Raw genomic sequence first — 27,906 nt, forward strand, 5'->3', positions numbered from 1 at the left:
GTGAAGGAAAGAGAGATGAGACAAAGACATGGCTTATTTGGACAGAAAATAAATCCCTTCCAGGATAGCTCCATGAACAATATTTACTTTGAAGTTGTTCCTAAAATCCTCTAAAAGGATTCTAAAAGGTGAGAAGGAAACAATATAATAATTTGTGGTCTGTGGAAGAAAAGCTTGAAGTTGGATCTGCTCTGTGTGTTTAGAGATGAACTCCACAGAAAGCCACCTGGATTTTGCAATATCCTGTTTTCCCTACAGAGACACCACGGCATCCTCACCACCTTTCCCTCAGGAAGCCCAAACTGGGCACTGCACAAGCACTATTTACACACACAGCAGGCAGGAGCAGCCCAGGAACCACCACACAGAGCTCTGCAAATACCTCTGAAAGCACAGCATGACTAAAGCTTCCTCTGAACCCAAATTCTGAGTGGCATGAAGATTTCTGAGCCATGAGTGGCAACTAAGCCCAGCAAACTGGCACTTGTTCTACAGCATTTGCAGTGCCTGAGCTCACTGTGCATCACTGCATTCCCTCCTGCCTTCCCAATTTCCTCCCAAAATTCCTGCCCAGTTAATCAAGCTCTAATTCATCCGGGCTCGTTCCCTTCCAAATCAACCCAATTCAATCCCACTAAGGAAAATGTGCTCCCAGCAGCCTGTTATTCTGGAGCAGGGTTTAATTATGTTTTATTTGTTCCCTGTGTGCTTCCAGCAGCTCATCTTCACACTTTCCCAACTGTTTCCGGGAAGGAGGGTGCACTAGCAGCAGAACATGCCCATCTGTAGGCTCCAGGGAAATGGGAACAGAAGGAAAATCTTGCACAGGAGTCACATGAGGAGTTACAACAGTAAATCCTGCAGAACAGGGACTGCATCTCAACTTCCACAGGCAGGACTTGTGGCTGAGCCAAACAGTGGATGTTCAAGGGAAAAAAAGAAGAAAACAAGGTGTAGCTCAGGAGGATAAATGTGTGTGTCCACAGGGAAGCGAGGGGAGAACTGATGAGTCCTTTTGCCACCTGCAATGTGACTTGTACACCCTGGCCCACCAAACCCTGCAAACCATTTAGGCACCTTTTTGAACCTGGGGTCCTCACTAAGAAGAATCCACCACAAAAATGTGACCCTGTGCCTGAAGCTAAACCCACAGAGAGCTGGGACATGGGGCAGACACGTCAGGAGCCCACCCTGAGCACCCTCAGCCACACACCCATAGGCTACTACCATAAAATACTGCCAGTATTGACTGAGGAGACCACATCCACCCCAGCACATCCCAGACAGAGCAGCAAAGCCTCTCCAAGAGAATAATGAAGTTCAACAAAGGGGCTACAGAGATCAAAGTTCCAACAAAACACTGATCATGTACCAGGAGCAAATCACACAGTGAGCAGATGTGATTATCTCAGCTCTTGGGTGAAGAAATTCACAACCAGGATCCCAAATTCCAGAAGAAAAGGGGTGCAAGGCCTGATCCTACATCACCTGAGGCAGGTAAGGCTAGAAAGCGGTGAGAACTAGGTCAGAAACTCCAGCCTGTGCTCAGTGGGACCTTCTGGGTGAGCCAGGGCAGAGCCCAGGAGCAGATTCAGGGCTGCTAAAAGATCTCCCCACCTCCAAAGGCCACGTTGGTGGCTTCCCTTTGTCATCCCAATAAACAGTGGGATACAAGGTCTCCCTGTGGGTAGAACAAGGGGAAAACAAGAGCAGCAGCTCTGGGGTGGTGACAGTGAGCAGCCCGCTGATCCCTGGAGGCAATTCCCACATCCCAGCTCTGCGGGCACGGAGGGGATCAGAGACCTCCTCTGGCTTCTCATGGAGGGGAAGAGAGGATTGTGCCAACCAGAGCGGGCTGGATCTGCCCCTCAGTCCCCCGGTGCCCCGGCTGGTACAGCTGACGGCCAATTCTGCATCACAGAAAAGGATCCAGGTCCTTCCTACAGCTGAACCAAGGCTGAGGCCATGAGGGCAAGCCCACAGCCGCCGCCGGAGAATCTTAATCACGGAATGGTTTGGGTTGGAAGGGACCTTGAAGCTCATCCCGTTCCACCCCCTGCCACGTCCAGGGACACCTTCCACTACCCCAGGCTGCTCCAAGCCCTGTCCAGCCTGGCCTTGGGCACTGCCAGGGATCCAGGGGCAGCCACAGCTGCTCTGGGCCCCCCTCCCACCCTCTCTGCTCGTACCGCCACCAAACCTGTCATTCCAACACCCCCGGGCACCAACGCTCCCAGGGGGATTTGTGCCTTCCCGGCTTTTCCCCTCCCGTGAGTGCGGTGGCTCGGGGGGTGCAGCCGCCCCTCAGCCCCAGGCTCCGGTGTCCCGGGCCCCTCGGGACGATCCCCCCGCTCCTTCCATCCCTCCGGTCCCCGCGCGGGGCCCCGCTCCCCCAGCTCACCATGGCCGCGGCGGCCCCGGGGCGGCTCTAGGCAGGGCGCCGCGCTCTGCTCATCTCATGGCCGGCGGTGGCCCGGCGGGGCCTCCCCGCCCATGCACCGGCGAGCCCCCGCCGGCCGCGCAGCCACGGGCACCGGAGAGCTGCCGGCACCCAGCCCCCGGGCCTCCCCCGGCCGGCGGGACGGGGAGCCCCGGGGCGCCGGGCAGCGCCGCGGGAGGACGGGGGGGAGCGGCGAGCGGCGCGGCCCGCGCGGGTCCGGGGCCGGTGTCGGTGCCGGGGCTACGCCAGGCGCATCCCGGGCCCGCCCCGCCCTCCCACCGGAAGCGTTCACCGGCGCCCGCAGCCAATCAGAGCCGGGGCAGTACTTTTTGCGCATGCGCAGATCGGCGCGACGCGCTGCCTGCTGCCATCTTGGAAAAGGGCGCGGCGCCTCGCGAGGTGCTGAGGGAAGGGCACGCCCGGAGCTGTGCCTGGCCCCGCCCCCCAGCACTGCGCATGCGCTAGAGGCGCTTTCCCGCGCGGCAGGAAATGGGAGGGGATTGGGGCTGCGCCTTGGTGGGCGGGGCTAAGGTTGGATACGCCCACTATGGGCGGGGCGGGGCTGGGACCGGGAGAGGGATGGCACGGCACGGCACGGCACGGCACGGCACGGCACGGCACGGCATTGGGGATAGGAATGAGGAGGGGGATGGACCCAGACCTGGGCAAGGGCCTGGACCTGAGCCTGCAGCTGGAGCCGGCTCTGGCCTGGATCTGGCCCTGGACCCCAGCCGAGCCCCCAGGGCTGCCTGTGCTGCCTCCTGCTCCCTGAGGAGCCACCAGGGCTCTGGATGTGGGTCCTGGCTTTGTGCCTCTGTAACTAATTAAGTAATTAAATGAACCAGGGTGACACAAACCCCGAGCCCTTCCAGCCCTCCTCAGCAAGGACAACAAAGCTCCATGGCACGGAATCCTCTGGCTGTTCCCATGGCCCAGGTTTGTCTCAGCCTGGAGCTCTTTGTGGCCATCAGTTTTCCATTGCCTGACCTGGCCAGGAGCGAAGGCATTAGCAGGGAGATCCAGATCATTAATCCAGGGGGTTAATGTTAGAAGAATTGAAATCCAGTCCCTAGCAGCTGCCTCACAAAATCGAGAAGCTGGGAACCACTGCAACTCCCAACCTGTGAGACTGATACAGATCAAAGTTTCCTTATGGTTCCCAAATTCTTGTGGCACCTGCAGCGACCAGAGGGGGCCCAGCCTGGCAGCTTAACAGGCTTCAGAGGGGGCAACAGCCCTGTGGGGACATTGCAAAGGCTGGCACTGCCTTTAGGGGATTAAACACCGGGAGGAGAGGGAATAAACCATCTGTGGGGCTGGAACTGTCCCCAGGGCTCCGCAAGGAGCTTAGGGCTGAGCAGTCCTGTGGGGTCTCCAGGAGGATTTTCTGTCACAAAAGATTTTATTTCCACATCTCAGCAGAGCACTGACCCCAACAGGCCCCGGTCCTGCTCATCCCTCAGGGAAAACGCTGTTCCTGGCCCAGGCAGGTGGTGGGAGTGCCCAGGGAGGAGCAGGTGAGGAGACACGGCCTGGGTGTGCCGATGGATCTTCGTGTGCACCCCCAGGCAGAGCCCTGGCTCCAAGACCTGCCTCTGCATTGCCTCCAAAGCTTCCCAAAACCTCCAAACCTCCCCAAAACCTCCAAAATGATCTACAACACCTTACAAGACCTCCAAAACCTCTCCAACCCCTCCAAAAACCTCTCCAACATCTCCAAAATATCTCCAAAATCTCTCCAACCTCTCCAAAACCTCTCCAACCCCCCCCAAAACATCTCCAACCCTTCCAAAACCTCTCCACCACTTCCAAAACCTCTCCATCACTTCCAAAACCTCTCCAACCCTTCCAAAACCTCTCCAACCCTTCCAAAACCTCTCCATCACTTCCAAAACCTCTCCAACCCTTCCAAAACCTTTCCATCACTTCCAAAACCTCTCCATCACCTCCAAAATCTCTCCAACACCTCTTGAACCCCTCCAACGCTTCCAGAACCTCTCTATCTACTCCAAAACCTTTCCATCACCTCCAAAACCCCCTCCAAACTCTCCAAAATCTTTCCAACATCTCCAGTACCTCTCCAAAATCTCTGCAATATTTTCAGCCCCTCCAATGCCTCCAAAACTTCTCTGACTCCTCCAAAACCCTCCAACACCCTCAAAATCTCTCAGGTCTCAAGACCTTCAAAACTCCTTGAACATCTGCAAAACCTCTCTAGCCTTCCCCAAACCTCTCCAACATCTCTAAAACCTCACCGGAGCTTCCCAAATCTGCCCAAACCCCTCCAATGCCTCTAAAATCTGTCACCTTCAAAATTCCTCAAACACCTCCAAATATCTTCCAACATTTCCAAAATATCTTCAGCGCCTTCCAAACTTCTCCAACAATTCTGCAAAATTTCCACCACATCCAAAAATCTTCTGTTACCTCCAAAACCCCTCCAACACCTTCACACCCCTCTGACAGCTCCAGAACTTTTTGAAAACCCCTTTAACATTTTCAAAACCCTTCTGACACCTCCAAAACCCTCTGACACTTCCAAAACACCTGCAACCTCTCCAAAACATCTCCAAACCCCTTCATCATTCCCAACGGCTCCAAAACCCCTCCAGCACCTTCAAAATCTCTTCAAAATCTCCAAAACTCCTCCAGAACCCTTAGAAAAAACACTCCAGAACCTCCAGAACCTCCCCAAAATCTCTGCAATATTTTCTATGCCACCAAAACACTCCAAGACCTCTCCAAAATCACTCCAACACCTCCAAAATCTCTCCAACATCTCCAAAACCTCTCCAACATCTCCAGAACTCCTCTGACTTCTCCAAAACTCCTCTGACACCTCCAGCTCCCTTCCAGAACTTCCCCAATATTCCAAACACCACCAAAATCCTCTGATGCTTCCAAAACCCCTCCAACACTTCCAAAACCACTAAAACACCTTCCAGGATCTCTAAAACCTCTCTAACACCTCCAAAACCTGTCCAATTCCTCCAAAACCTCTCCATCACCTCCAAAACCTCTCCAAAACATCTAAAACTCTCCAATCCCTTTGAAACCTCTCCATCACCTCCAAAATCTCTCCAACACCTCTTCAACCCCTCCAACACTTCCAGAACCTTTCTGTCTACTCCAAAACCTCTTCATCACCTCCAAACCTCTCCAAAACCCCTGCAACCTCTCCAAAACCTTTCCAAAATCGCTCCAAAGTCTCCCTAACACCTCCAGGACTCCTCTGGCTGTTCCAAACGCACTCCAAGACCTCTCCAACCCCCCGGCTGAGCCGAGGGGTGTCGGTGCTGATCCCAGGCTGTGCTGCCCGGATTGGCCACCTCAGCAGGGCTCCCACTGGGATGTGCAGCCCGTTGCCATGGAGATCATTAACAGGATAATCTCATTATCACCGTGTGTCACCCCGGCAGGGCTGCATGCGGGGCTGACAGCAGGGACAGGGATCTCCCGAGCCTCCCCAGGACTGTGGGGTTTGGGAACGGCTTTTTTGGGGTCTCCAAAAGAGGAGCAGCTCCAGGTCCCTGGGGTGAGGAGGGAGGGACCCACAGGCACGGAGCAGCTGATGGGAACCTAAAGAAGGAACCTTCTGCCAAAGTGCTGCATCCCTACAGGGAACTTCTCCTCTATTCCACTTATCCCTGCAAAGGCCAAGGGAGAGGAGTGGCTTTCAGGGAGGTGAGGCTGAGTTTTGAAAACATTTACTGTAGAAGGGTCCTGAGGTAAAGGAATCATAAAGCATCGAATGGTTTGGGTTAGAAGAAACCTTAAGGTGCCAGTGCCACCCCCGCCATGGCAGGGACACCTCCCACCATCCCAGGCTGATCCAAGCCCCATCCAGCCTGGCCTTGGACACTGCCAGGGATCCAGGGGCAGCCACAGCTGCTCTGGGCACCCTGTGCCAGGGCCTGCCCACCCTCCCAGGGAACAATTCCTTCCCAATGTCCCATCCATCCCTACCCTCTGACAGTGGGAAGCCATTCCCCATTATCCTGGCTCTCCAGGCCCTTATAAAAGATCTGTGCTCATCTTCCCTCCTTCAGACACATCCAGGTGTCCCCAGTGTCCTTGTGCCTCACACTGGGAGCACCAGGTCTCACATGCCCCCATCAGGGACCTCCTGTTGTTATTGATCTGTGAAAAAACAAGGTGGGAATTCCACATCAGCCTCCAGCTTCACTGGAGCATGAGGAGCAGCCTGTCCTGGGAATGTGGCCATGCCAGGCCAGGACCTGCTTTATCCCATTGTTGGAAGTACCATTTCTTAAAGAAAATCAGCAGTCCCCCAAAGCAGTGACTGTGCCAGCCCTCGTTCCAGTTTGGGGCTCCTCCACCCCTAGAGAGGGAGCAGCAGTGCTTGGACTGTGCCTGGACCAGCCCCGAGGCAGGAGAGGCCATCCAGCTTTTTTAAAAATGTATTTGGTAGCTTTATGTTTTAAAAACAGAAGGAATGGAAATGCCGTGGAGCTGAACAGCTGTTTGGGGAGATGAAGGGAACAGGGTTTGTGAAAATAATTTGTTACCACATGGTTTATCTCTCAATTTTTATTACAAACAGGCACTGAAATGCCTGTTCTCCAAGCCTCCTGCACTGCTCTGGCCTTAATTCCAGCCCCTTCAATCCCACATTCAAATATTCATCACATTTAATTGCTTTTTTCCCGTTTTGCAGCATTTGGGTTTTGCCCTCAGGGTGAGTCTGAGGCTCACGCCAACCCAGCAGCTGGCTGTGCTTCCCCTCACATCCCTCCCCTCTGCTCCCATCCCCTTTATTGTTCCTGCCACAAACCGAGCTGTAACTCATTGGGAATGCCATGGAGAAATGAGCATTTTACTGCCCTGCCACCTCATGCAAAGCAATTTGATGAAAAAGGGTTAAGCTGTGTTTTATAAGTCCAATAAAGCAGCTTGGAAAAGTTTTGTCCACAAAGCCCCACGGCTCCCCATGCCTCCCAAGCTCCTTGGCAAGGAATTTGCTTATTTAGCAAGCTGTAAAAACCCAGCAGGTAAAAATTCCTGAGAACAAATTCCTGAGGAAAGTACAAACGTGGATAATTAATGATATAAACCCAGCAGAGCCTGGGGACAGGGAGCCCTTCCCTGGGAGGGTCTGTGTCCTGCCGTGCTGTGGGGTGGGACACAAGCACCCAGGGGTGTCCCAGGGGTGGAGGGTGCTCAGCTGGGGCTGGCATCCCACCGCATCCCAACCCATCCCACCCCCCTGTGCTGGGCAGACTGGGCAGGGTGGCCGTGGTGGGCGAGGGACCTTTGTGGCTTTGTGGCCACCGCTGACCCCAGCCAGGCCCTCCTGCCCCCACTCCACTCCTGCTCTGCTCCACGCCCTGCTGGGATTGATGTGGGGCCGTGCTGGGGTTTGGCACTGGTTACATCCCTGGGAATGGCCTCCCAATTCCCTCTGCAGGGCGGCTGCTCCCAGGCTGGGCCTGAACGAGCCCGTGGGGACGGGGTGCTGAGCAATCCCCAAAGGACACAGAGATGGGGAGCACAGCAAGGACAAGCTTCAGGCAGGCTTTGTGCGTCTGGTGTCTCAGGAGTGTCTGAAAGGGAGCCCTGAAAATTCATCCCAGCGTCCCAACCACCCCTTCCAACAGCTCCAGAGCCAGAGGAGCTGGTGGAAGCCACGGCATTCCCTCCCTCCTCTCTCTTGCAGGCAGGGAGAAAGGACTTGTTTAGGCTGTGGCTTCTTTTGAACCTACACGAGGTTCAGACTGTCCCAACCTTCTTCCCAGATCAAATGCACCCAGACAGCACAGCAGGATGTCCTGACCTGCCCTTCTGCGCCTCTCCCTGCTCTCAGCATCCCCCGGTTTTGTGGGACACCAGCAGAGGTGCAGGTGGTGGAGGAGGAGGATGGTGGAACCTGGGTTCCCATGGGCAAGGTCTCCTCCTGAGGGGTCTGTCCTTCACCAGGAGCTCCCGTGGGGATCCACCAGGAGCCACACGGATTCATGACTGGCCCCTTGGTCCCACACTGTGGTGGGATTTTATTTAGTGAGGCAGGAGGGTCCCGTGAGCCCATCAAGGTGTCCTCTTTTTCCAGGAAGCAGAGGGTGGAGGGGGAAGCCATTAGGGGCTCCCCAGGCTTGGGCATGCTCATGCTCTTCCCTTTTTCTCCGGGTTTCTGCTCCACTCTGCTCAGCCCATTAGCCAAGGCATTAAATTTTAACATTTTTGTTGCTCTTGCAGCATGCTCCTGGTGAGTGGGTGCCTGGGTGGATGCCAGGGCCCTGGCACTGGGGGACCAGGGGGCCTGGGGGACCAGATCCCACAGAGTCCCTCAGTGCAGTGCCTGGGGAATGCTGATGCTTCTTCTCCCAGCACCCAAGGGCCAGCATGGAATGAGCATCACTGCAAACACCCTGCACAGCCCCAGTGGAGCCAGGCTGGGAGAGCTGGGGGTGCTCACCTGGAGAAGAGAAGGATCCAGGGAGAGCTCAGAGCCCCTTCCAGGGCCTAAAGGGACCCCTGGAGAGCAGGAGAGGGACTGGGGACAAGGGATGGAGGGACAGGACACAGGGAATGGCACCTCCTTCCCTGCTTTTCTTGTCCTGCTTCCTGCCCCAAGGCTCTGCTTCCCACTTTAGAGGGGAAACCTGCAGTGCCCAGGGTTAAAAGTTAGAGGAAATAGTTCTGTGCCTGCCACTATATTCTGCTTAACCCAAAACCAGTTAAACCAGTAACTTCAGCTCCATTGTGGCACTGCCAGTCCTGGGCCATGAGATGTAGCAGCTCTGCCAGATGCTCTGTCCCTGCTTTATGTTGTTCAGCCTGGAGAGGAGAAGGCTCCAGGAAGAGCTCGGAGCCCCTTCCAGGGCCTAAAGGAGCTCCAGGAGAGCTGCAGAGGGACTGGGGACAGGGGAAGGAGGGACAGGACACAGGGAATGGCTTCCCACTGCCATAGGACAGGGTTAGATGGGATATTGGGAAGGAATTGTTCCCTGGGAGGGTGGGCAGGCCCTGGCACAGGGTGCCCAGAGCAGCTGTGGCTGTCCCTGGATCCCTGGCAGTGCCCAAGGCCAGGCTGGACAGGGCTTGGAGCAGCCTAGGATAGTGGAAGTTGTCCCTGCCCATGGCAGGGGGTAGAACAAGATGGGTTTTAAGGTTTCTTCTAACCCAAATCATTCTGGGATTCCAAGATTCTGTGAGATAAAATTGGGATTAGCAGAGTCTCCTGGGGGGACAGGTCCCAGAGCAGCACAGCCAGGAGCTTTCTGGCCACAAGGAATTAAAAAGCCATCGATTTCTGCCATTAGCAGGGGTGTGGCCGGAGCAGACGCCGCAGGCAGAGCCACCCTCTGAATAATTCAGGGCTGGAGATGACGAAGCCCATGGCCAGGCTGGGGAAGCCTCTCCCTGTTCCCTCTCCCTGTTCTCCTGCTCCAGCTTCCCAAGGACACGGCTTTGCTCCTGTCCCAGGACACTGGCTGGGACAAGAGACCAGGATTCGGTCCCAAGGACCTGGGGGACGCCTGTTGGTCCCTGAGCCAGTCCCAAAGGATGGGGAACAGTGACAGGTCAGGGCCATGGGAGTTCGGGGGCTCCTGACCCTGCGTGGCCTGCAGCAATGGCCCACTTTGGGGCAGGGACACTCATCAAGGGGCAAAGGGACAGTGCTGCGGGGCAGGGCCACCCCTCCCAAGGCACCGCGGTGCTCTGTCCTGTGCCCTGTCCCACCGTGCCCATGCCGTGGGCACACCCCGGGGGGCTCCCACGCTCCTTCTCCACCAGCAGCAGGCACGGCCATCCCCGAGCACCCGGGCGAGGAGATTTCCCCCCGACCGTGCCATGGCCCTGTGCCAAGGCTGGCCAGAGCCCGCGGGTGCCGGGCAGAGCCCCGGGGACAGACACGGCCCCTCGGTGCCCGGCGGTGCCCCGGGCGGGCGGGCCGGCTCCGCCCGCTCCCAGCCCGTGCTGGCGGGCCCGGAGGCAGCAACGGGCACCGGGAGGGGGCGGCTGGAGCTCGGGCAGGCGGCATTCGAGGAGTTAACTTGCAGCCTCGCCGCGGGAGTCGGGAGCTATTAATACTCGCACGCTGCTTTAGCTGTCAGAGCGAGCGGCTGCTCTGCTGGTGAGACGAACCCCGCGGAGCCGCCGCTCCACGACGGCACAACTTTCCCCCTCCGTCGGTGTGTCCGGCTGCCGGACCCTGCCGAACCCTTCCAGACCCTTCCAGACCGCGCTGGACCCTGTCAGACCCCGCCGGACCCCCCACCTGCTGCCGGGGACACTTTCCCTCCCGGCGGCACGGGTGCTGTCGGTGCCACGGGGCAGCGGCTGCCCACGGCCTCTGAAGCACCGCGGGGCTTGGCCGGAGCCTCGGCCCACCCTGCCGGACTCCTGATGCTGGCGATGCCACCCCGGATCCCTGTTGGCACCCCCTGAGGACCGGCAGTGCCGCCGGCCGGGCAGCGCGATGGGTGCCGGGGTGGCACTGGGCATCACCGGCCCCGGCGTGCGGGCGGCGCGGGACACGGCACAGCCCGGAGCTGCCTCCGTGCCCGGGGAGCGGCGGGTCCCGGCGCCCAGCCCGGCCGTGTGACGGGCTCCGCCACCATGGCCCCGCCAGGGCCAGCGTGAGCCCCCGGCCACCGCCGGCACCGGCGAGGAAGATGCCAACACCCCCCCGGCACTGCCTGCCCTGCGGTCGCCCTCGCCCGGGCGCGGTGGCCACCGGACCTGAGCCATGGATTCCTTCTGCTTCGTCTGCTTCCAGAAAGAGGAGCTGCAGCCCCTGCACCTGCACAGGTCAGTGCCGCAGGAGGGGACACAGCGCTGCTGGGGACAGGCCGTGAACCCGCGGGAGGGCCCACACGGGAGGGGCACCGAGCCGGGCTGCGGGCAGTGCCCGGGCGGGCCCTGCCGAAGTTTCCTCGGGGGCCGGCGCATCCTCTCCAGGCCGGGGGAGCCCGGAGCCGCTGCTGTGCTGGGACATGCTGAGCACAGAGCACGTGTATCCAGCCAGGATGTGCGTCCCTGGCACTCCAGGGAACCCGGTGGGCACCCCGTGCCGTGCCGTGCCGTGCCGTGCCGTGCCGTGCCGTGCCGTGCCGTGCCGTGCCGTGCCGTGCCGTGCCAGCTCAGCGGTGCTGCTGTGCCCACGAGAGGAGCAGCAGGGCCGTGGGCAGCAGTGTGTGCACCCACGGCCTCCCAGAGCCATCCCAGAACCACCCCCGATCCATCCTGGAGCCATCCCAGAACCATCCCTGATCCATCCTGGAGCCATTCCACCCATCCCCGCTCACCTGAGCAGGGTCCCTGGGCAGTGTCTGCCCCTCCCTGCCTGACCAGGCCCCGGAGCAGTTCGGGGTCCACAAGGAGAGCCGCGAGGCTCCCCAAGGCCTGTCCCTCTGGGCAGCAGCACCGGCGTTCGCCTCCCCCTTTCCTGAAATCTCCTCTCCCCTCGGCGCTGCTGAGCAGCAGCCAAGGGGAGTGTGCGGGTGCCGGAATTAGCCGGGCAGCCGGCAGGGTGCGAGGTGTGAGCGCTGGCACATGGTGTGCCCAACTGCTCCTCCGTGGCACCCAGCCACTGCCGGCTCCTGTCCCACGCTGCCTGCTCCAGCCAGGAGCCCTCCAGGCACCGGCTGTCCCCAGAGAGGTCTGGGGGCCTCAGGGCCATCAGCTGGATCAATCCAGGCAGTCTGTCCTTCCTCCCGGGTCACAAAGAGCTGTAGGATTCATTTTAGTGTAAATCATGAGTTTTTGGAGCCTCAGTTCCTGTGAGTCAGTGCCCAGGTGGGAGGAACAGGGGCACCAGGGAAAGGGCCTGGGTGTGGGTGCTGCTGGCTGGAGGGGTGCACAGAATTCCCAGGGCTCCTGTCCCACAGCCCAGCAGGGCTTGGAGCTGACCGGTGGCATCCAGCCTGTGTCAGGCCACAGGCGGAGTGAGTTTGGCATTCCCAGCCGGGGAGGGAGTGCCCGGGATGGCAGTGTGGTGGCCCAGGGTCCCATGTGGTGGCCGCAAGGACCAACTTCTCAGGGGACACGAGGGATGGACACCCACAGCTTGTGCCCAGAGCCTTCTCCCTGTCCTGCCCTGCTTCAAGGAGGGCTGCACTGGTGTGTGTGTGTGTGTATGTGTGTGTGTGTGTGTGTGTGTGTGTGTCCCCGGTCCCTGAACACCCCCCTGGCTGTCACCAGCTTGTTCCTGAGCCTGTCCCCATCCCGTGGGGACACAGCTGCCATCGCCTGTCACCTCCAGCACAGCCCCACCGGGGTGGGCTCCCCAGGGTGACAGGAGGTGCTGCCAGAGGTGCTCCCTGCTCTGTCACACCCCAGCCCTGGTCCTGTCCCTGTGCCAGGAGCAGTGCGTGGGCCCCACGCGTGGGTGCTGTGTCTGTCCCCCATGTCTGTCCCCACGTGTCTCTCCCCTCTGTCTGTCCCCTCGTGTCTGTCCCCAGGTCTTTTCCCCCGTGCCTGTGTGCCCGTGTCTGTTCCCGGTGCCCGTCCCCGCAGCCTCTAGATGGTGCCAGGAGAACGGGCAGCGAGCGGAGGCGGCGGGCGGGCGGTGCCGGGCGCTGTTGGGGTACCGGGGTGCCAGGGCGGGCCCCGTGGCTCTTCCCGTGCCCCCGGTTCAGTCCCTCCTTCCCCTCGAAGAAACCCGTGCTGCTTCTTTTCCCGAGCAGCCCATGCCCAGGAAGCCCCTCCTGTCCCGTTCCATGGCAGTGGCTGGACAGCCGTCCCTGCGCTCCAGGGCCAGCCCCATCCCCAAATCCCGCCCGCGGCCGGTGCTGCCCCAGCCCGGACCCCTCCCCTGGGGCGCTCGGTGCCTCCCAGCCCGGGAGCGGGGGCGGGCTCTGGGCCGGGGCCGCTGCCGGGGGCTCGGCGTTGCCCATCGCCGGCGGGGCTGTCCCACGGCTCCCGCTGCGGCCCCTCCTGACCTTGAGCAGCCCCTGGGAATCTCCTCCCGGCTGTCACCGCGTGGGACGGCAGCCCTCGCCCGGGGGGACACCGAGCAGGGGGTTCTGAGCCCCGAGCCCCGCGCTCCGGGAACCAGCTCCCGCCACCCCCTGTCCCCTGGGAGCCCCGTGGATGGGCTCTGTCCCCAGGGACCGAGGGGACACCCGGCGCCCCCGGCACGGGGGGTGTCCCCCGGGCTGGGGCGGGGGGTGCGGGCCCCGCAGGCGGGACCAGCCGGAGCCCCCCGGGGTGAGGGGGCCCCTCCGCCCGTGCTGCGCTCCCGGCGTGCTCCGCTCCCGCCTTCCCTCCCTCCTTCCCTCCGCTGCTCCTCCCGGCATCCCCGCAGCATCCCCGGCAGGTTGGCTCCTGTCACCGCAGAGTGACAGGCGAGGTGGCCGCGGGACCCCGGCCCGCAGCCGCGTGGGCTCAGCCCCTCGGCTCCCGCGCTGAACAAGCGATGCCGAAGGGACGAGGGGCCTTCTCCCCGAATTCCGCGGGGATTTGGCACGCTGGGAATATTTTGGGCTTTCCAGGTCATTTCCCACCCTGTCCGAGCGCATCCCGCGGCACCAGCCGGATATTCCCGAGCACAAACCCCAGGGGCACGCGTGGTCCCTCGGGGGGGCGGGGGCTCTTCCACGGTTTGGGATTGCACGAGGTGATAAACATGTTTGATCTGGCTCCTTTCATCTCGTTAATTAGTTATTAATATTCCGGGAGTGCTTTGAAGACCACAAGCCCAGTGCGGGTGCTCCCCGGTACCACTGGTGTCACCATGGCTCAGTGTGCGTGTCACCCACGAGCCACCGAGGGGCAGGGACAGCCCAGAGGGGCCTGGCGGGTCCCACGGAGCCCCATGGAACCCCCGGAGTCACATGGAGCCCTGCTGAGCCCCACGGAGGCCTGGCAAGCTCTGGGGAGCCCCATGGAGCCCCACAGATCCTTATGGAGCCTCACAGATCTTTATCCTTATGGGGTCCCACAGATCTTTATGGGGTTCCACAGATCCTTATGGAGCCCCAAAGATCCCCACAGAGCCACCTGGACTCCCACAGAAGCTCAAGGAGCCCTGCTGAGCCCCATGGAGCCCACAGAGCTCCATGAAGCCCTACTGAGTTCTACAGAGCCCCATGGAGTCCCAAAGAGCCCTACAAAGTCCCATGGAGACCTGCTGAAGCCCATGGAGCCCTGATGAGTCCCATGGAGCCCCACAGAACCCCACAGAGCCCTGCCAAGCCCCTGGAGTCCCACAAAGCCCTGCCAGGCCCAGCTGGTCCCGGTGCCAGCTCGGCCCCTGTGCAGCCAGGGTGCAGCACCAGGATGGTGACACCGGGAGCTGCCCCACGCGTGGGGCGGGTGACACCGTCCCTGCAGCCCCCCATGGCCCCTGGGTTGGCTCCCGGGCACCGGCACCTCCCGCCTGACCTAGAAACAGCCCCGAGCTATAAATAGGGAGAGGGTTGAGACAGAACTCAGAGAACGCCGCGAGCGGGAGGCTGCGGGAGCCGGGATGGCACCGCAAGGACGGGCAGGGGACACGGGGGGAGAGGGGCCTCGGAAGGAGCGAGGCTGGAGCCACCCCGCCCCTCGCGGCCCATGGAGCGGGGCGTGCCAGGAAGGCGGCTGCGGCTTTCCCTGCCCCGTGTCCTCTCTGCGGTGACACAGAGAGCTCTGCCCATCTCCCACAGGTTTCCTCCTTGGCACACCTTCACCCCTCGGGTGCTCTCCTGCTCTGTGCCAGCCCCACGCAGCCCGCCCCGCCCGGCCGGGGCACTGCGCTCCAGCATTTCCCCTCCCAGTGCCGTTCCGGAGCCTCCATCCCGGCGGGAATCATCCACGCTGGGAGCTGTGGCAGGAAGGGCGAGAGGAGGGGGATGGAGGGGACCGGCCCCGGGAGCCGCAGCCCCCTTCCCGCGGCCCTGCCCGGGGCTGGCGGTGCCCCGTGCGCAGCTGGAAGGAGAGGGTGACAGCGGCACAGTCGATGCCGGCACAAATTAAAGCGGAGTGTTAGAGTGTGATTCAGCCTCTTGCCTTAAAGTCATTCATGAAAAGACTTAATTGCTGAGCATCCTGATCTCGATCCGAGCAGAGCCATCAGTGAGTCAGTGCCGATGGCTCCCCGGCCCGCCCCGGTTTGTGGGGCCGCAGGGGCAGGGGCCGGCCCCGGTCCCAGCGGAGCCGGCACAGCTGATGTGTTGTCCCGTTGTCCCCCTCGGAGAGTGGGGCAGCCCCCCGGGCCGGGTCCCTTTAAAGGGACATGACAGGAGCGAAGGGACCTGGCACCCTGCTGAGAGACAAGGAAGTCCCGAAGCAAATCCTGGCTTGTGTTAAACATCCTTTCTTGGCCTTGGTGAGCACAGAAGGAAATGCAGGAAGACGAGGTGTGTCCAGGGATGCTCCAAGAGGGAGCACAGTGCCAACCCCTCACCTTCCTCCGGGAGAGCTGTCACTGTTGTCCAGGCTGGAGGTGCCTGGGAGCTCCTGGTGCCCAGCTCTGGCCTCACTTGCTGAAAGTGTTGCCAAATTTAAGGCACCTGAAGGGAAGCCCCCATGATATCTTTTCCTCATCTGGCATTCCCTGGCTTGGCCTGAATGTTCCCACCATTCATGGGCCACAGGGGAAACCACATGTCCTGCACACATCAAGGAGCAGCATTTTGGGGGGCTGTCTGTGCCATGATGGGCATCACCTGTGCCATGGTGGGCATCACCTGTGCCATGGTGGGCATCACCTGTGCCATGATGGGCATCACCTGTGCCATGGTGGGCATCACCTGTGCCATGATGGGCATCACCTGTGCCATGGTGGGCATCACCTGTGCCATGATGGGCATCACCTGTGCCATGGTGGCTCAGGTTGCCCAGAGCAGCTGTGGCTGCTCCATCCCTGGAAGTGTCCAAGGCCGTGTTGGATGGGGATTGCAGCAGGCTGGGATGCTGGAAGGTGTCCCATGGCAGGGTTTGGAATGAGATGATCCTGAAGGTCTCTTCTAACCCAAACCATCCCCTGACCCAGGGTGGGCATCACCCGCACCACGGGGGCATCACCTGTTCCAAAGGAGGGTGAACAGAGTCTTGGAGGGTTGAAGGACAGCAGGGCCCAGGGTGCAGCAGGACATGGTCCTGTGCTTGGGCGTTCCGGCTGCGCAGCGCTGGTGACCCCCAGATGCTCCGGGCTTGGACTATCGGGGTCCCCGGGGGGGGGTGGGATGTGCAGCCTCCCCTGCGGGCACCGCTCCCAGCCCCATTGTCCCCAGCGCCGTGGTCTGCTCCGAGCCGAACCCGCGGTACCGGAGCTCCGCACCCGGCGGGGAGGGGGCGGCTCAGCCCCGACCCCCCTTTCCTGGGCTGCTCCCGCACCGACCCCCCGCGGCTACATCGGGGGGGGGACGGGAACAAGCCCCGCATCCCGCATCGCTCATTCCGCATCCCCCCATCCCCGCGGGGCCGGCGGCGGAGCCCCCCCGCGCCTCCCGCTCCTCCCGCTCCGCGCTCCCTCCCCGGGGCGGCGCCGGTGCCGGTGCGGGCGGAGCGCGGCGCGGGGCGGGCGCTGCCGGGGGCTGCGGGGGGCGCCGCGCTCCGCTCCCTCCGCTCCCTCCGCTCCCTCCGCTCCGCTCCGCTCCTCCGGCGGCGGCGGGGCCGCGGCATGAGGAGCCCGGCGGGGCGGGCGGAGCGCGGCGGCGGCGGCGGCGGCGGCGGCTCCTCTCCCGCCGGGGACGGGGCGCGGCGGCGGCTCGCCCCTCCGGTAAGGCGGCGGTGCGGGGATGGGGTGCGGGCATGGGGGTGCGGGGATGAGGATACGGGGATGGGGGTGCGGGGATGGGGGTGCGCGGGGCTCTGCCCGCCCGGTACCGAGGCCGCCCTTTGTTTGCCCGCACGGCGAGGGGAGGGGACAAAACCCCCATCCCGGTACAACCGGGATGAACGGAGCGGGGTGGGCACCGCGCGGTGCGGGCGCTGCCCCCGGGATCGGTCGCCCCCCGCCCCGGGTCCCTCCTGCGGCCGGTGGCACCTGCGCCCCGGGCGGCCCCGGTACGGCGGGGGGGCGAGGGGGAGGGACGGGGACGGAGGGGCGTGAGTGACACCGAGCACTGCCGGGGCCGCGGGGCTGCTCCGGCGGTTTGGGGGTGTGTGGAGGGCTGGGAACAGGGGAAGGGGAGAGCAGGGAGAGGCGGCCTCGGGGGCAGCTCAGGCCGTGTCCCCTCGTGTCCCCTCATTGTGTCCCCTTGTGTCCCCTCATCACCTCCCCATCTTATCTCCCCTTGTTTCCCCTCACGTTCACTCACCTCCCCTTGTCTTCCCTCACCAGCCTCCTGTCTTCTCTATTACCTCCCTTCATTCCCCCTCATGTCCTCTTGTCATCTCCCCTCATGCCCCGGCCATCATCTCCCCTCGGTTCCCCTCATTGTCTCTGCTCGTCGTGTCCTCTCTTGTTCCCTCGCCATCTCCCCGTGTCATCTCCTCTCGTCATGTCGCCTTGTCTCCCCTCGCATCCCTTCACCACGTCCCCTCCCGTCTCCTTGTGTCCCCTCATCACCTCGCCTATCTCCCCTTTCACCTCCCCTGCTGTCCCCTGCTGTCCCCTCTGTCCCCCGGCCGCGGCCGCGGGCCCGGCCTCGCTCCCGCCCCGCTGCTCCCGCGGCTGCAGCGGGCAAGGGGAGCGTGACCCACTTTCCTCCAGGTCCGGCCTCGCTGCCGCCGTGGCCGCGGGCGGGCGACGCCAGCCGGGAGCCCCGGCACGGCTCGGGGAGCGGGGACAGGGTGGCCCGGCCTCGGAGCCCCTCTGTCCTGGACCCACGGGGAGGCAGAGGTCAGAGCCGGGTGTGCCAAGCCCCCGACCCGCCCGGTGCCACCGTGTCACCCTGCCCTGCCCGGGGTGCTGCGGGAGGAGACCACGGCAGAGGTGGGCGCGTCCTCCTCCATGGGAGCATCCCGGCTGCGGGAGGCTGCGCTGGGGGCGATGCCCGGGCGGCACGGGGCACACAGAGCCCCTGGGAGCGGAGTCAGGGCTGGGCTCTGTGGCAGAGGGACGTGTCGCGGTTGTCGCCAGCAGCGAGCGGGGCCGGGGCCGGCTGGCCCTGCCGCGGGGCCGGGCAGGTGCCGCTCGGGGCGTTTGTCTTTGCAGATCCCAACCGGGCGGTGCTGCCGGCGCTGGCAGAAGAGTTTTGGGAGGGAGATGATGACAGGCTGATGAAACCAATCAAACAATGAAGTAATCATAAATCCCCGGTGCTGGCGGCGAAGGCGGGAGGAGCTGCAGGCTGGAGGAGCTGAGGTCCTAACGAAGCCATCCTGCTCGGCAGCAAAAACCCCGGGAGGCCGAAGCGCTGAAAGGCAGCCAAGGTCCTGTCATTGGGGCCGATGGACAGAGACAGCCCTGCGTGGATGAGGGCAGGGAAAATCCTGCTGGCAGCTCCGGGAGAGCAGTGCGGAGGGCACAGGGAGCGGTGGCAGGAAGGAGGAGTGGCATCTCCCCGGGGAGCTGGCGGAGGAGACAATCCTGGTACTGCTTTGTTTGCTCTTCCCAAACTGGTCTGTGAAACCTGAATCCTGGGACCAAAGGCTGAGGAATTTTGTCGCAGGCTGCTGGCCAGGATGGGAGATGGATCCTGCAGCGGGGGACACCATGGATGGGTATGACAGGGCCTGACCCTGCCCTGCAGCTGGAACATCTGCACTGGGAGAGCAGCTCCTGGCACTGGGAGCCCGTGCCTGGCTGGGCGTTCATTTGCTTTGCCGAAGACGATCCTGCTGCCGAGCAGGCTGCTCTGGTCTAAGCAAGGAGCTGGTATGAGAATTCTGGATAACTTGGGATTCAGTGCCAATTCAGTCCTAAACTGGGGGCACTGGGGAGCCCCAGCTGCTGTGCGTGCTTCGGTGGAGGTTTGGTTCCAGTGGTGTCCGTGGTGCTCCCGGCGCCGTCCCGCTGCAGGGGAGCCAGCAGGACACGGAGACGTGCCCCACCCGTGGCCCCTCTGAGGTGGCTGCTCCTCCTGGGCTGCGGGATGCTGGCAGAGGGGCTGTCCCCAAAGCCACCAGCAGCCAATGTCCCCGTGCCGTGTGTGACCAGCCACCTCCCGGACACAGCCGGCTTGTCCTGGGTGGCTTTGGGTGGCCCTGGGGTGGCACATGGGTGCAGGAATCCTTTCCCTATGCCTGCTCTGCTGCTCCGGGTGAGGTGGGAGGTGGCGGCCGGCCTGGCCAGAGGCTGCCTGGCCACGGTGGGTGCCGGAGGCTCCAAGCCCCGGGGAGATTCCTGTCCTGCCCCCACAGCCACGTTGTCCTCGTTAGGCCAAGGTGCCTTTGTGAGCCCTCCCTGGGCTCCAGCGTGCCACAGCCCCGGGGAAGCACAGCTCAAATCTGGTGTGCGGGTCCCAGCGGCACGGGAGAGAGGAGAGGATGTCCCTGGAACGGGGTCAGGCAGGAATGGAGGTGCAGCAGCTGGAAATGGAATGGGGCACTGGGAGGCAGTGGCTCAACGTGGGGCACAGCCAAGGCACCACTGGCCCCTTGTTCCAGTGACACCAGGATGGTGCTGGCATGTGGAGAACCCGGAGAGGGGATGGCTCTGGCAGGGCCCGGGGTGTGACTTTGCTGGCTCAGTGTGTTGTTTAGGGCAAACAGGGCAGGTTTGGAAGCTGGTTGGGTGTGGAGGGAGGGACGTCCCTCCTGAGGGATGCCCTGGCCTCCAGCCTGCTGGGCTTGGGTGGGAGTCCGTGTTATCTGCTCATAACTGAGGGTTTGGGAATAGGAAATGGGAAAATCAAAGCTCTGCCAAAAGCAGGGATGGAGCAGCGTGGGCCTGTGCCCATCCCACTACTACATTTCACATTTCTTCTCTCTTTAAAGAGGAAGCTGGGTGTTGCAGAGCCGCTGACCTGCACAGATTTTCCCTTCATCTTCCCAATTCTTTGCCCCAGAACAGCCCACGATGTGATTCCCAGCCACTGGTGCTCAACCGTGCGCCAGGCGCAGCCCAAGCCCTTTCGTGTAACCTCCCTCAATAACCGGGTTGTTTTTCTGTCAGTCTCTGATGTGGCCAGAGGGAATTTTTCCCTCTTTTCCTCTTAATTTCCAAGCAGCCGCTGCTCCAGCAGCCTCCTCTGCGGGAGCCTGGGGCAACTCTCCCGGGCGGCCTCTGCTCCTCTCAATGAGCTCCTAATGAGTTTGCAATTAGTTATCGGCAGAGCCGATGTGCCCGGGGCTGGGCGAGGCGGGGCGGGATGTGGAGCAAGGCAAAGCATCCGCCAGCAGGGAACAGCGCTGGGACAGGATTGTCGGGGCCAGCCTCGGCTCCTGGCGGGGTGCTGGGCTGGGATACGGGCTAATGTCCTTCCGAGATCTGCTCCACGGTGCTGGGGATGGAGCCGGGAGGTTTGGGAAGAGGAGCGGCAGCTGCCGACGGGAGACGAGTGGCTGCCTATAAATACCTGCCAGGGAGCAAGGAAGAGGTGGGTGGATTATCCTCCTCACTCAATGAGATAAACGGTTCTGAAGCTTAAACACAGAACAATTTTAGTCTGAATAGTAGGAGAAATGGCTCAGGATGCGGAGATGACGGCAGGAACCGCCCGTGGTGAGCGGCAGGTCCCGGGGCCACGCGGCAGCAGCTCCGCTGCCTCTCACTGCCAGCATCTGGAGCCGTGGGGGGCTTTGCCAGGACTCGGCCGGGATGCGCATCCTTCCTCCCTGCTTGGGAAAGCTCCTTCGGGGACACCTGGAACTGAGCTGGAGGGGGTGCGTTTGCCTTCCCTCGGACGGTGCTGACCCCTCCTCCAGGGTTTTGGGGCGGGAGAGGAGCTGGGGTGCCGGGAAAGGCCCGCTCTGGCTCTGGAGTGACTGCTCTGGCTGCACAGGCGGTCCTTGGTGTGACTGGCCTGTCTGCAGAAGGATGTGGGACCTCAACCCTGGCCAGGCCAAGCCAGTGGCATCTCCTGCCACAATGGCAGTGCCATCTCTCCGTGTCCCACCATTCCCACATCCCTGCTGTCCCTGGCGGTGCCCAGAGCCGGCACTGAGCTCTGGCTGCCTCCTGCTGCTGCCCTGCTTCACTGCTCACGTCAAACCCAACACGTTTTCAAAAGCCTTTCAATTTTTAATGGAAATTCCTGTGTTTACGCTTTCCTCAGCCTCGGCACGGCGGTGTTTTGGTCCCTGCCGCTGTTCGGCTCTTCCGGGATCAGCCCTGGCCCCGGTTCCCATGTGAGCCCCGATGAGGTGGGGCTGTTCAGAGCCGGCCGTGCCGGCGGCACCGTGGCACGATCCCGGCACATCCCAATCCCTGGCAGCACATCCCGGTGCCAGCTGTGCCAGCCCACGCCACAGCACGGGACCTGACTTGGCAGGATCCCTGCTTCCCATGGATGTTCCTCGGTTGTTGGTTGGGAAGGAGACACCTGGAAACCCCAACAGGCTGAGCCAAGGGGAAAAGCAAACAGCCCTTGACTTGGAGAGCACTTCCACAAGCTGCCAGTCCTCCCTCTCCTCTCTCCCATCCAACCAGCAGGGTTTTTCCTCAAACCCAACCTTCCCGACTTGAATGATTGCATTTCAACACCGCTTAATTACGGGACATCGATGAGCGCAGTCGTAAATCCGAGCGTAGCCGGAATTCTTCGTGCAGGATGCTGGGGGCTGTTCTCAGTCCTGCCTCCAGCGAGCTGCTGCTGATCCACCTCCACCTCCAGCACCCAGACGCTGAGATGGTGCTCCTCTGCCAGGGGGCCAATGAAACACTATGGAGATGAGCTGCTTCGGAGATCTTATGAGTCAAACTGTTACATTTTTGGAACATCATGATGTTGAAGTTCCTTTTCTATTTTTTCCCCAACTTCCCAGGGAAAAAAAATAACTATAATAAGTGAAGAAGCTGAGCTTTGGTTTGGGATGACAGGCAGCACACTGTGGGGAAGGAAGGAAGGAAGGAAGGAAGGAGGGAGAAGTTTGAGATCCGACTCAGCCTTATTGGGAAGGGCCTGGCAGGATCCTTGTGTGTGATCCTGACCGTGGGGTGCTGCAGATGCTTTGTGGGGTGTCTGGCACCATCTGGGGGGGCTGTCACAGCCCCTGCATGGGCTCAGACCATGGGCACCAGCTGGGCTCTCTCTGACCATCCTCACCCACCTGCAGCCACCGAGTGCCGTCCCCATGTCCCTGGGGTTTGTGCTTGTGCAGCGATGGAGGGTGAGGCAGTGCCCTGAAGACATCAGAGGAGATGCTGGGGTGGTTTCACTGCTGTGGTGGTGTGGTGGGTAACTCCGAGCTTGGGTCTTCCTGTGAGGAGGAGAGTGAGGAGAAAACCGTCCCTGGTTTGTTGGGAGTGAGGAATGTTGGTGCTGTTGTCCATGTGCCGCTGGCTGGGCCAGCCTCTGCTCTGCTTTGGTGAGGTCCCACCGGGGATGCTGCATCCAGCTGCATTCCCCAGCACAGGAAAGTCCTGGATATGTTGGAGCTTGTCCAGAGGAGGCCACAATGATGATTATTGGGATGGAACACCTCTGCTGTGAAGAAAAGCTGAGAGAATTTGGATTGTCCAGCCTGGAAAAGAAAAGACTCTGGGGAGATCTTAAAGCCTGTTTCAGTGCCTCAAGGGACTTCAGGAGAGCTGGAGAGGGACTTGGGACACAAAGGCCTGGAATTATAGGACAAGGGGAAATGGTATCCCACTGCCAGAGGACAGGGATGGATGGGATATTGGGAAGGAATTGTTCCCTATGAAGGTGCTGAGAGGGGGCACAGGGTGCCCAGAGCAGCTGTGGCTGCCCCTGGATCCCTGGCAGTGTCCAAGGCCAGGCTGGATGGGGCTTGGAGCAGCCTGGGATAGTGGGAGGTGTCCCTGCCATGGAACAAGGTTGGCTTTAAGGTCCCTTCCAACCCCAAAGCAGTCTGGGATTCTGGGATTCTCCACACCGGAGTGTCTGGCACCCTGGCTGGCGAGGGCCAGGAGCTGGTGCTGGTGGATGGTGGGGGAGATGTGAGGGAGGGATTTGCTGCAGAGCCATTGGGCCCCTCGGTGCCTGTGCATGGCCCTGGTGCTGCTCTGGACCCTCTGAGCCAGCTGGGGTGGGGCTCAGCTCTGGAGGGGGCTCAGTTCTGGGCAGGGCTGGCTCTTGGGGTCCCCACTGGGGACACAGCAGCAGAGGGGACCCCCGAAGGGCCTTAGCTCCTGTCCTGCAGGGTGGCTGTGAACGCACCAGGCCTGAGAAAATGTGTCCGTGTGTGTCCCTGTTTGTGTCCATGTGTGTCCCTGTCCCTGTCCCTGTCTCCTGTCCCTGTCTCTTGTCCCTGCCTCTGCCATGCCTGGAGCCCTCCCTTTTACCCCAAACATCCACACTGCTGCAGCCCCCACAGACACTGGAGCATCCCCTCCAGAGCCATTGGATTGGTGGCCCCTGGGGACAGAGGGGTGGCACCCAGTGAGGGCTGCTCAGCAGCACCCTGGCAGCCCAATCCCCTTTGCAAGGAGCTGTGGCTGCAGCCCTGGGGAAGGGACAGGATGAAACAGAATGGGATGGGATGGGATGGGATGGGATGGGATGGGATGGGATGGGATGGGATGGGATGGGATGGGATGGGATGGGATGGGATGGGATGGGATGGGATGGGATGGGATGGGATGGGATGGGATGGGATGGGATGGGGTGGGATAGGGTGGGATGGGGTGGGAGGGGACACAAAGGCTCTGCAGCCCCCACGGAAGCAGTGCCACCTCTGCCTTGCAGCGCAACCATGAGCGCGGGCTCGATTGAGCAGGAGCCGTCGCGCAAGCTGGGCTGCTGCGGGGTGCCCCTCATCACCGAGGACATGCAGTCCCTGGCCATCCGCACGCTCTCGGGCACCGACATCACCAAGCACTACGACCTCATCCGCGAGCTCGGCAAGGGCACCTACGGCAAGGTGGACCTGGTGTCCCACAAAAGCACAGGTGAGCGGAGCGGGCGTGTGCTGGGGGCAGGGTGCCTGGTCTGTCCCAGCCGAGGGCTCACTCCTGTCCCTTGCCCTCCACAGGCACCAAGATGGCCCTGAAGTTCGTCAACAAGAGCAAGACGAAGCTGAAGAACTTCCTGCGGGAATTCAGCATCACCAACACGCTCTCCTCCAGCCCCTTCATCATCAAGGTCTTCGACGTGGTCTTCGAGACTGAGGACTGCTACGTCTTCGCTCAGGAGTACGCCCCCGGCGGGGACCTCTTTGACATCATCCCGCCTCAGGTGGGACCCGGCGCCTCTCGAGGGAGCCTCTGTGGGATATGGGGGCTCAGGGGTGCTGAGCAAAGCTGTCCCTGTGCTTTGTGCCCGTGTGGGGGCGGTGGAGGTGCAGGGACCGGGCACCTCTGTCTGGGCTGGGCTTGACCACAAGCACCTACAAACAAGTGTGGGACCCATCGGACCCATCACCCATCCCCTGGGTGGCCTAAAACCCATCACTCTTCTCTTTGGGAAGCTGTGGCTGTGCCTGGATCCCTGTAAGTGTCCAGAACCAGGTTGGATGGGGCTTGGAGCAACCTGGGATAGTGGAAGGTGTCCCTGCTCAGGGAACTGGACGATCCTTAAGGTCCCTTCCAACCCAAACCATCCTATGGGGAGCCTGACACCCCCCACCCATCCCTTGGGTGGCCCAGGACCCACCGACCCTGCCTCAGAGCACCCAGAGACAAAAACACCCATGACCACCAGACCACAGAGATGTGGGTGCCAGGGCCGGGTGGGACCCCACAGGGCCGGGTGGGACCCCACAGGGCCGGGTGGGACCCCACAAGGCCGGGTGGGACCCCACAGGCTGGGTGGGACCCCACAGGCTGGGTGGGACCCCACAGGGCCGGGTGGGACCCCACAAGGCCGGGTGGGACCCCACAGGCTGGGTGGGACCCCACAGGCTGGGTGGGACCCCACAAGGCCGGGTGGGACCCCACAGGCTGGGTGGCAGGTGGCTGACTCCATGTCCCCCCACAGGTGGGGCTCCCCGAGGAGCTGGTGAAGCGCTGCGTGCAGCAGCTGGGCCTGGCCCTCGACTACATGCACAGCAAGAGCCTGGTGCACCGGGACATCAAACCGGAGAACGTGCTGCTCTTCGACCGCGACTGCCGCCGCGTCAAGCTGGCCGACTTCGGCATGACGCGCAAGGTGGGCTGCCGCGTCAAGCGCATCAGCGGCACCATCCCCTACACGGCGCCCGAGGTGTGCCAGGCCGGCCGCGCCGAGGGCTTCGCCGTGGACACCAGCATCGACGTCTGGGCCTTCGGGGTGCTCATCTTCTGCGTCCTCACCGGGAACTTCCCCTGGGAGGCGGCGGTGGCGTCCGACGCCTTCTTCGAGGAGTTTGTGCGGTGGCAGAAGGGGCGGCTGGCGGGGCTGCCCTCGCAGTGGCGGCGTTTCACGGACAGCGCCCTGCGCATGTTCCAGCGCCTGCTGGCCCTCGACCCCGAGAAGCGCTGCCCCGTCAAGGAGGTTTTCTACTTCATCAAGTGCGACCTCATGGCCGAGGTGCGGTGCCGGCCCTCCTACCGCTCCCGCAAGCACGCCAGGGACAAGCTCCCGGCCGGGCCGCACTGCCACGAGGCCGGCGGCTCCTGCACGCCCGCCCCGCTCAAGAGGACCGTCCTGACGGAGGGGAGCGGAGCGCGCGGCCCCGAGCCCGGCGCGGCCGCCCCGGGCACGGCCGGCAGGACAGACGGACGGCAGGACAAGGGCAAGGGGCAGATGGTCCTGGCCACAGCAATAGAGATCTGCGTGTGACGGCGGCGCGGGGCGGCTGCGCAACCCGCCTGTCCCCCAGGCCCGGGGCAGGGATGTGGGGAGCACATCGTGGTGGTGGCACCAGCCGGGACCGGGCTCTGGGTGTCCCAAAGGAAAAAAAGAAAAAAGGAAAAGAAACACAATTGAAGAGGAAAAGGACAGAACTGGTTGCGCTCTGTAGCGCCGAGGATGCCGATCCCCCCACCCTGCCTGGGCCAGGCCGGTGGCCGCAGCCCGCCCAAGGGCACCGCTCGCTGCCAGGGGGGCTGGGGGCACCCACAGCCCTGCCACGGCTGGGCTGCCCCCTGCAAGGCTCCCCCCAGGGTGGCACAGGGAGGGGTCTCGCAGTACGGGGAGGAAGAGTCGGGGGCAGTGGGCAGTGTGTGGCCCTCTGGCCCTGCCCCCACCCCGTGCTCGACCCCCGTCCGGGGAGCGGGAAGGCCGATGACCCTGCACTGTGGAGGAGGCTTTTGGGGGGGTTTGGGTGGGTGGTGATTTGCCCTCTTCCATTGGTCCCCGCCGCACTGCTGGGGCCTGGGAGGGGATGGGGCGGTGGGTGACGGGGAGCCGGGGCGTGCCGGCAGCCCCGGAGCCCCAGCAGCCCCGGCAGCCTCCCTGCCGTGGGAGGTGCTGGCAGCCATTGATGTAGCAAGTGTCCCTGTCTGTGTGTCGTTGTGTGTCCCAGCCACCGCCACTGGCAGCCCCTGTGCCCCCGCCCTGCCCCACCCGGCTCGGGCCCTGCCGGAGGGATGGGTCCCCTCTGGCCGGAGCTGCGCTCCGGGCTGTGGCCGGCGGGCGCGGTGCCGGTTCCGGCAGGCCGGGTGCTCGGGCCGGGCTGGCTCTGCCGTGGCCCCTCTGCAGACTCTTTGTAGCCAGGGACTGGAGGAGGTGGCAGCGGTGCACCCCAGGCTGGCCTGCACAGCCCGGGAGCAGGGCAGGGAGCTCCGAGTGGCCTCCCGTGGGCCTGCCTGCTTCTCTGTGCTGTCCCCATCACCCCTCCTCGCTGTCACCCCTTCCCCAAACCTGTCACCCTCCCCTGGGGCTGGCGGGGAAGTTGCTGCAGCGATGCGGGGCGTGGTGGCAGCAGCCACCGGTGGCCCCTTAGTGACAAGGTCCTGGGGCGTGTGTGGAGGTCACACCTTCCCTCCTGGCTTCGGGCACCCAGCAGAGCGGGGAGCTCACCCCACCGCCGCGGCGGGGATGCTGTGGGGGCACCCCGAGGCAGGAGCACCCTGCTGTGGTTCGGGCTTCCCTCCCACGGGGTGGGGGCCGTGGAGCCGCCCCGGTGCCCCACTCCCCACAAAGGGCTATAACGCTTTCCAGCAGCAGCAGCAGCAGTTTACAGAGCAGGGGCCGCCCCCGCCCCCGCCGCGCCCCCGCCCCGGCACCCTCGGGCCCGGCGTTAGACGTAGCATTGCCCCACGTAGAGAGCTAGGCACCGGTTTTACTCCTCTTTGCCTTAGGTCCCTCGATGTCCTCGATCTTTCGTGCAATAATGTAGATAAGGGATCCCGGCCGCCCCGGCAGGGCTCGGTGGCACCTCTGTGGGAGCCTCGGTGGCACCGCCCGGGGCGTGTCCCAGGGGTGCCCGGTGTGATTTCTGTCCCCGTCGAGGTCGCTGTGTCCGTAGGTTGTCAGGTTTTTATTTCCAGTTCCCTCAACTGTCGGGTTTCGGACCTTCTTCCTGTAGGAGTGTCACAGACGTTACCTCAGTTTGTCACTGTTGAAAAGGATTTAAAAAAACCACAACTGAAACCATAAAAAATGACAAAATACATAGTTATAAAAGCAACAAAAAATTTCTCAATG

At 62.3% G+C, this 27,906-nt stretch overlaps 2 protein-coding genes across 7 annotated transcripts in view; one reads left to right on the plus strand and one right to left on the minus strand.

Moving 5' to 3' along the window:
- XPO6 (exportin 6) overlaps positions 1 to 2,726 on the minus strand; it is a 56,275-nt gene extending 53,549 nt beyond the window's left edge. For both annotated transcript variants that reach the window (XM_063414269.1, XM_063414268.1), the window contains exon 1: positions 2,402 to 2,726. In XM_063414269.1, the coding sequence (XP_063270339.1) occupies positions 2,402 to 2,404 (3 nt within the window). In that variant the 5' untranslated portion in view covers positions 2,405 to 2,726. The remainder of the gene's footprint in view (positions 1 to 2,401) is intronic.
- A 7,682-nt stretch (positions 2,727 to 10,408) lies between these two features.
- SBK1 (SH3 domain binding kinase 1) lies at positions 10,409 to 27,904 on the plus strand. 5 transcript variants are annotated; one of them, XM_063414032.1, is made up of 6 exons: positions 16,928 to 17,108; positions 18,489 to 18,866; positions 18,946 to 19,151; positions 24,085 to 24,287; positions 24,371 to 24,573; positions 25,315 to 27,904. In XM_063414032.1, the coding sequence occupies exons 4-6, from the start codon at positions 24,092 to 24,094 to the stop codon at positions 26,095 to 26,097; spliced, it is 1,182 nt and encodes a 393-aa protein (XP_063270102.1). In that variant the 5' UTR covers positions 16,928 to 17,108; positions 18,489 to 18,866; positions 18,946 to 19,151; positions 24,085 to 24,091; the 3' UTR covers positions 26,098 to 27,904. The 5 variants fall into 5 exon arrangements, with proteins under 5 accessions (XP_063270099.1, XP_063270102.1, XP_063270101.1 ...); XM_063414031.1 differs by having other exon boundaries at positions 18,489 to 19,151; XM_063414029.1 differs by lacking the exons at positions 16,928 to 17,108; positions 18,489 to 18,866; positions 18,946 to 19,151 and adding an exon at positions 10,409 to 11,212.
- The last annotated feature ends 2 nt before the right edge of the window (positions 27,905 to 27,906 follow it).

The sequence above is a fragment of the Prinia subflava genome, chromosome 17 (assembly GCF_021018805.1).
Source record: "Prinia subflava isolate CZ2003 ecotype Zambia chromosome 17, Cam_Psub_1.2, whole genome shotgun sequence".
Lineage (NCBI taxonomy): Eukaryota > Metazoa > Chordata > Aves > Passeriformes > Cisticolidae > Prinia > Prinia subflava.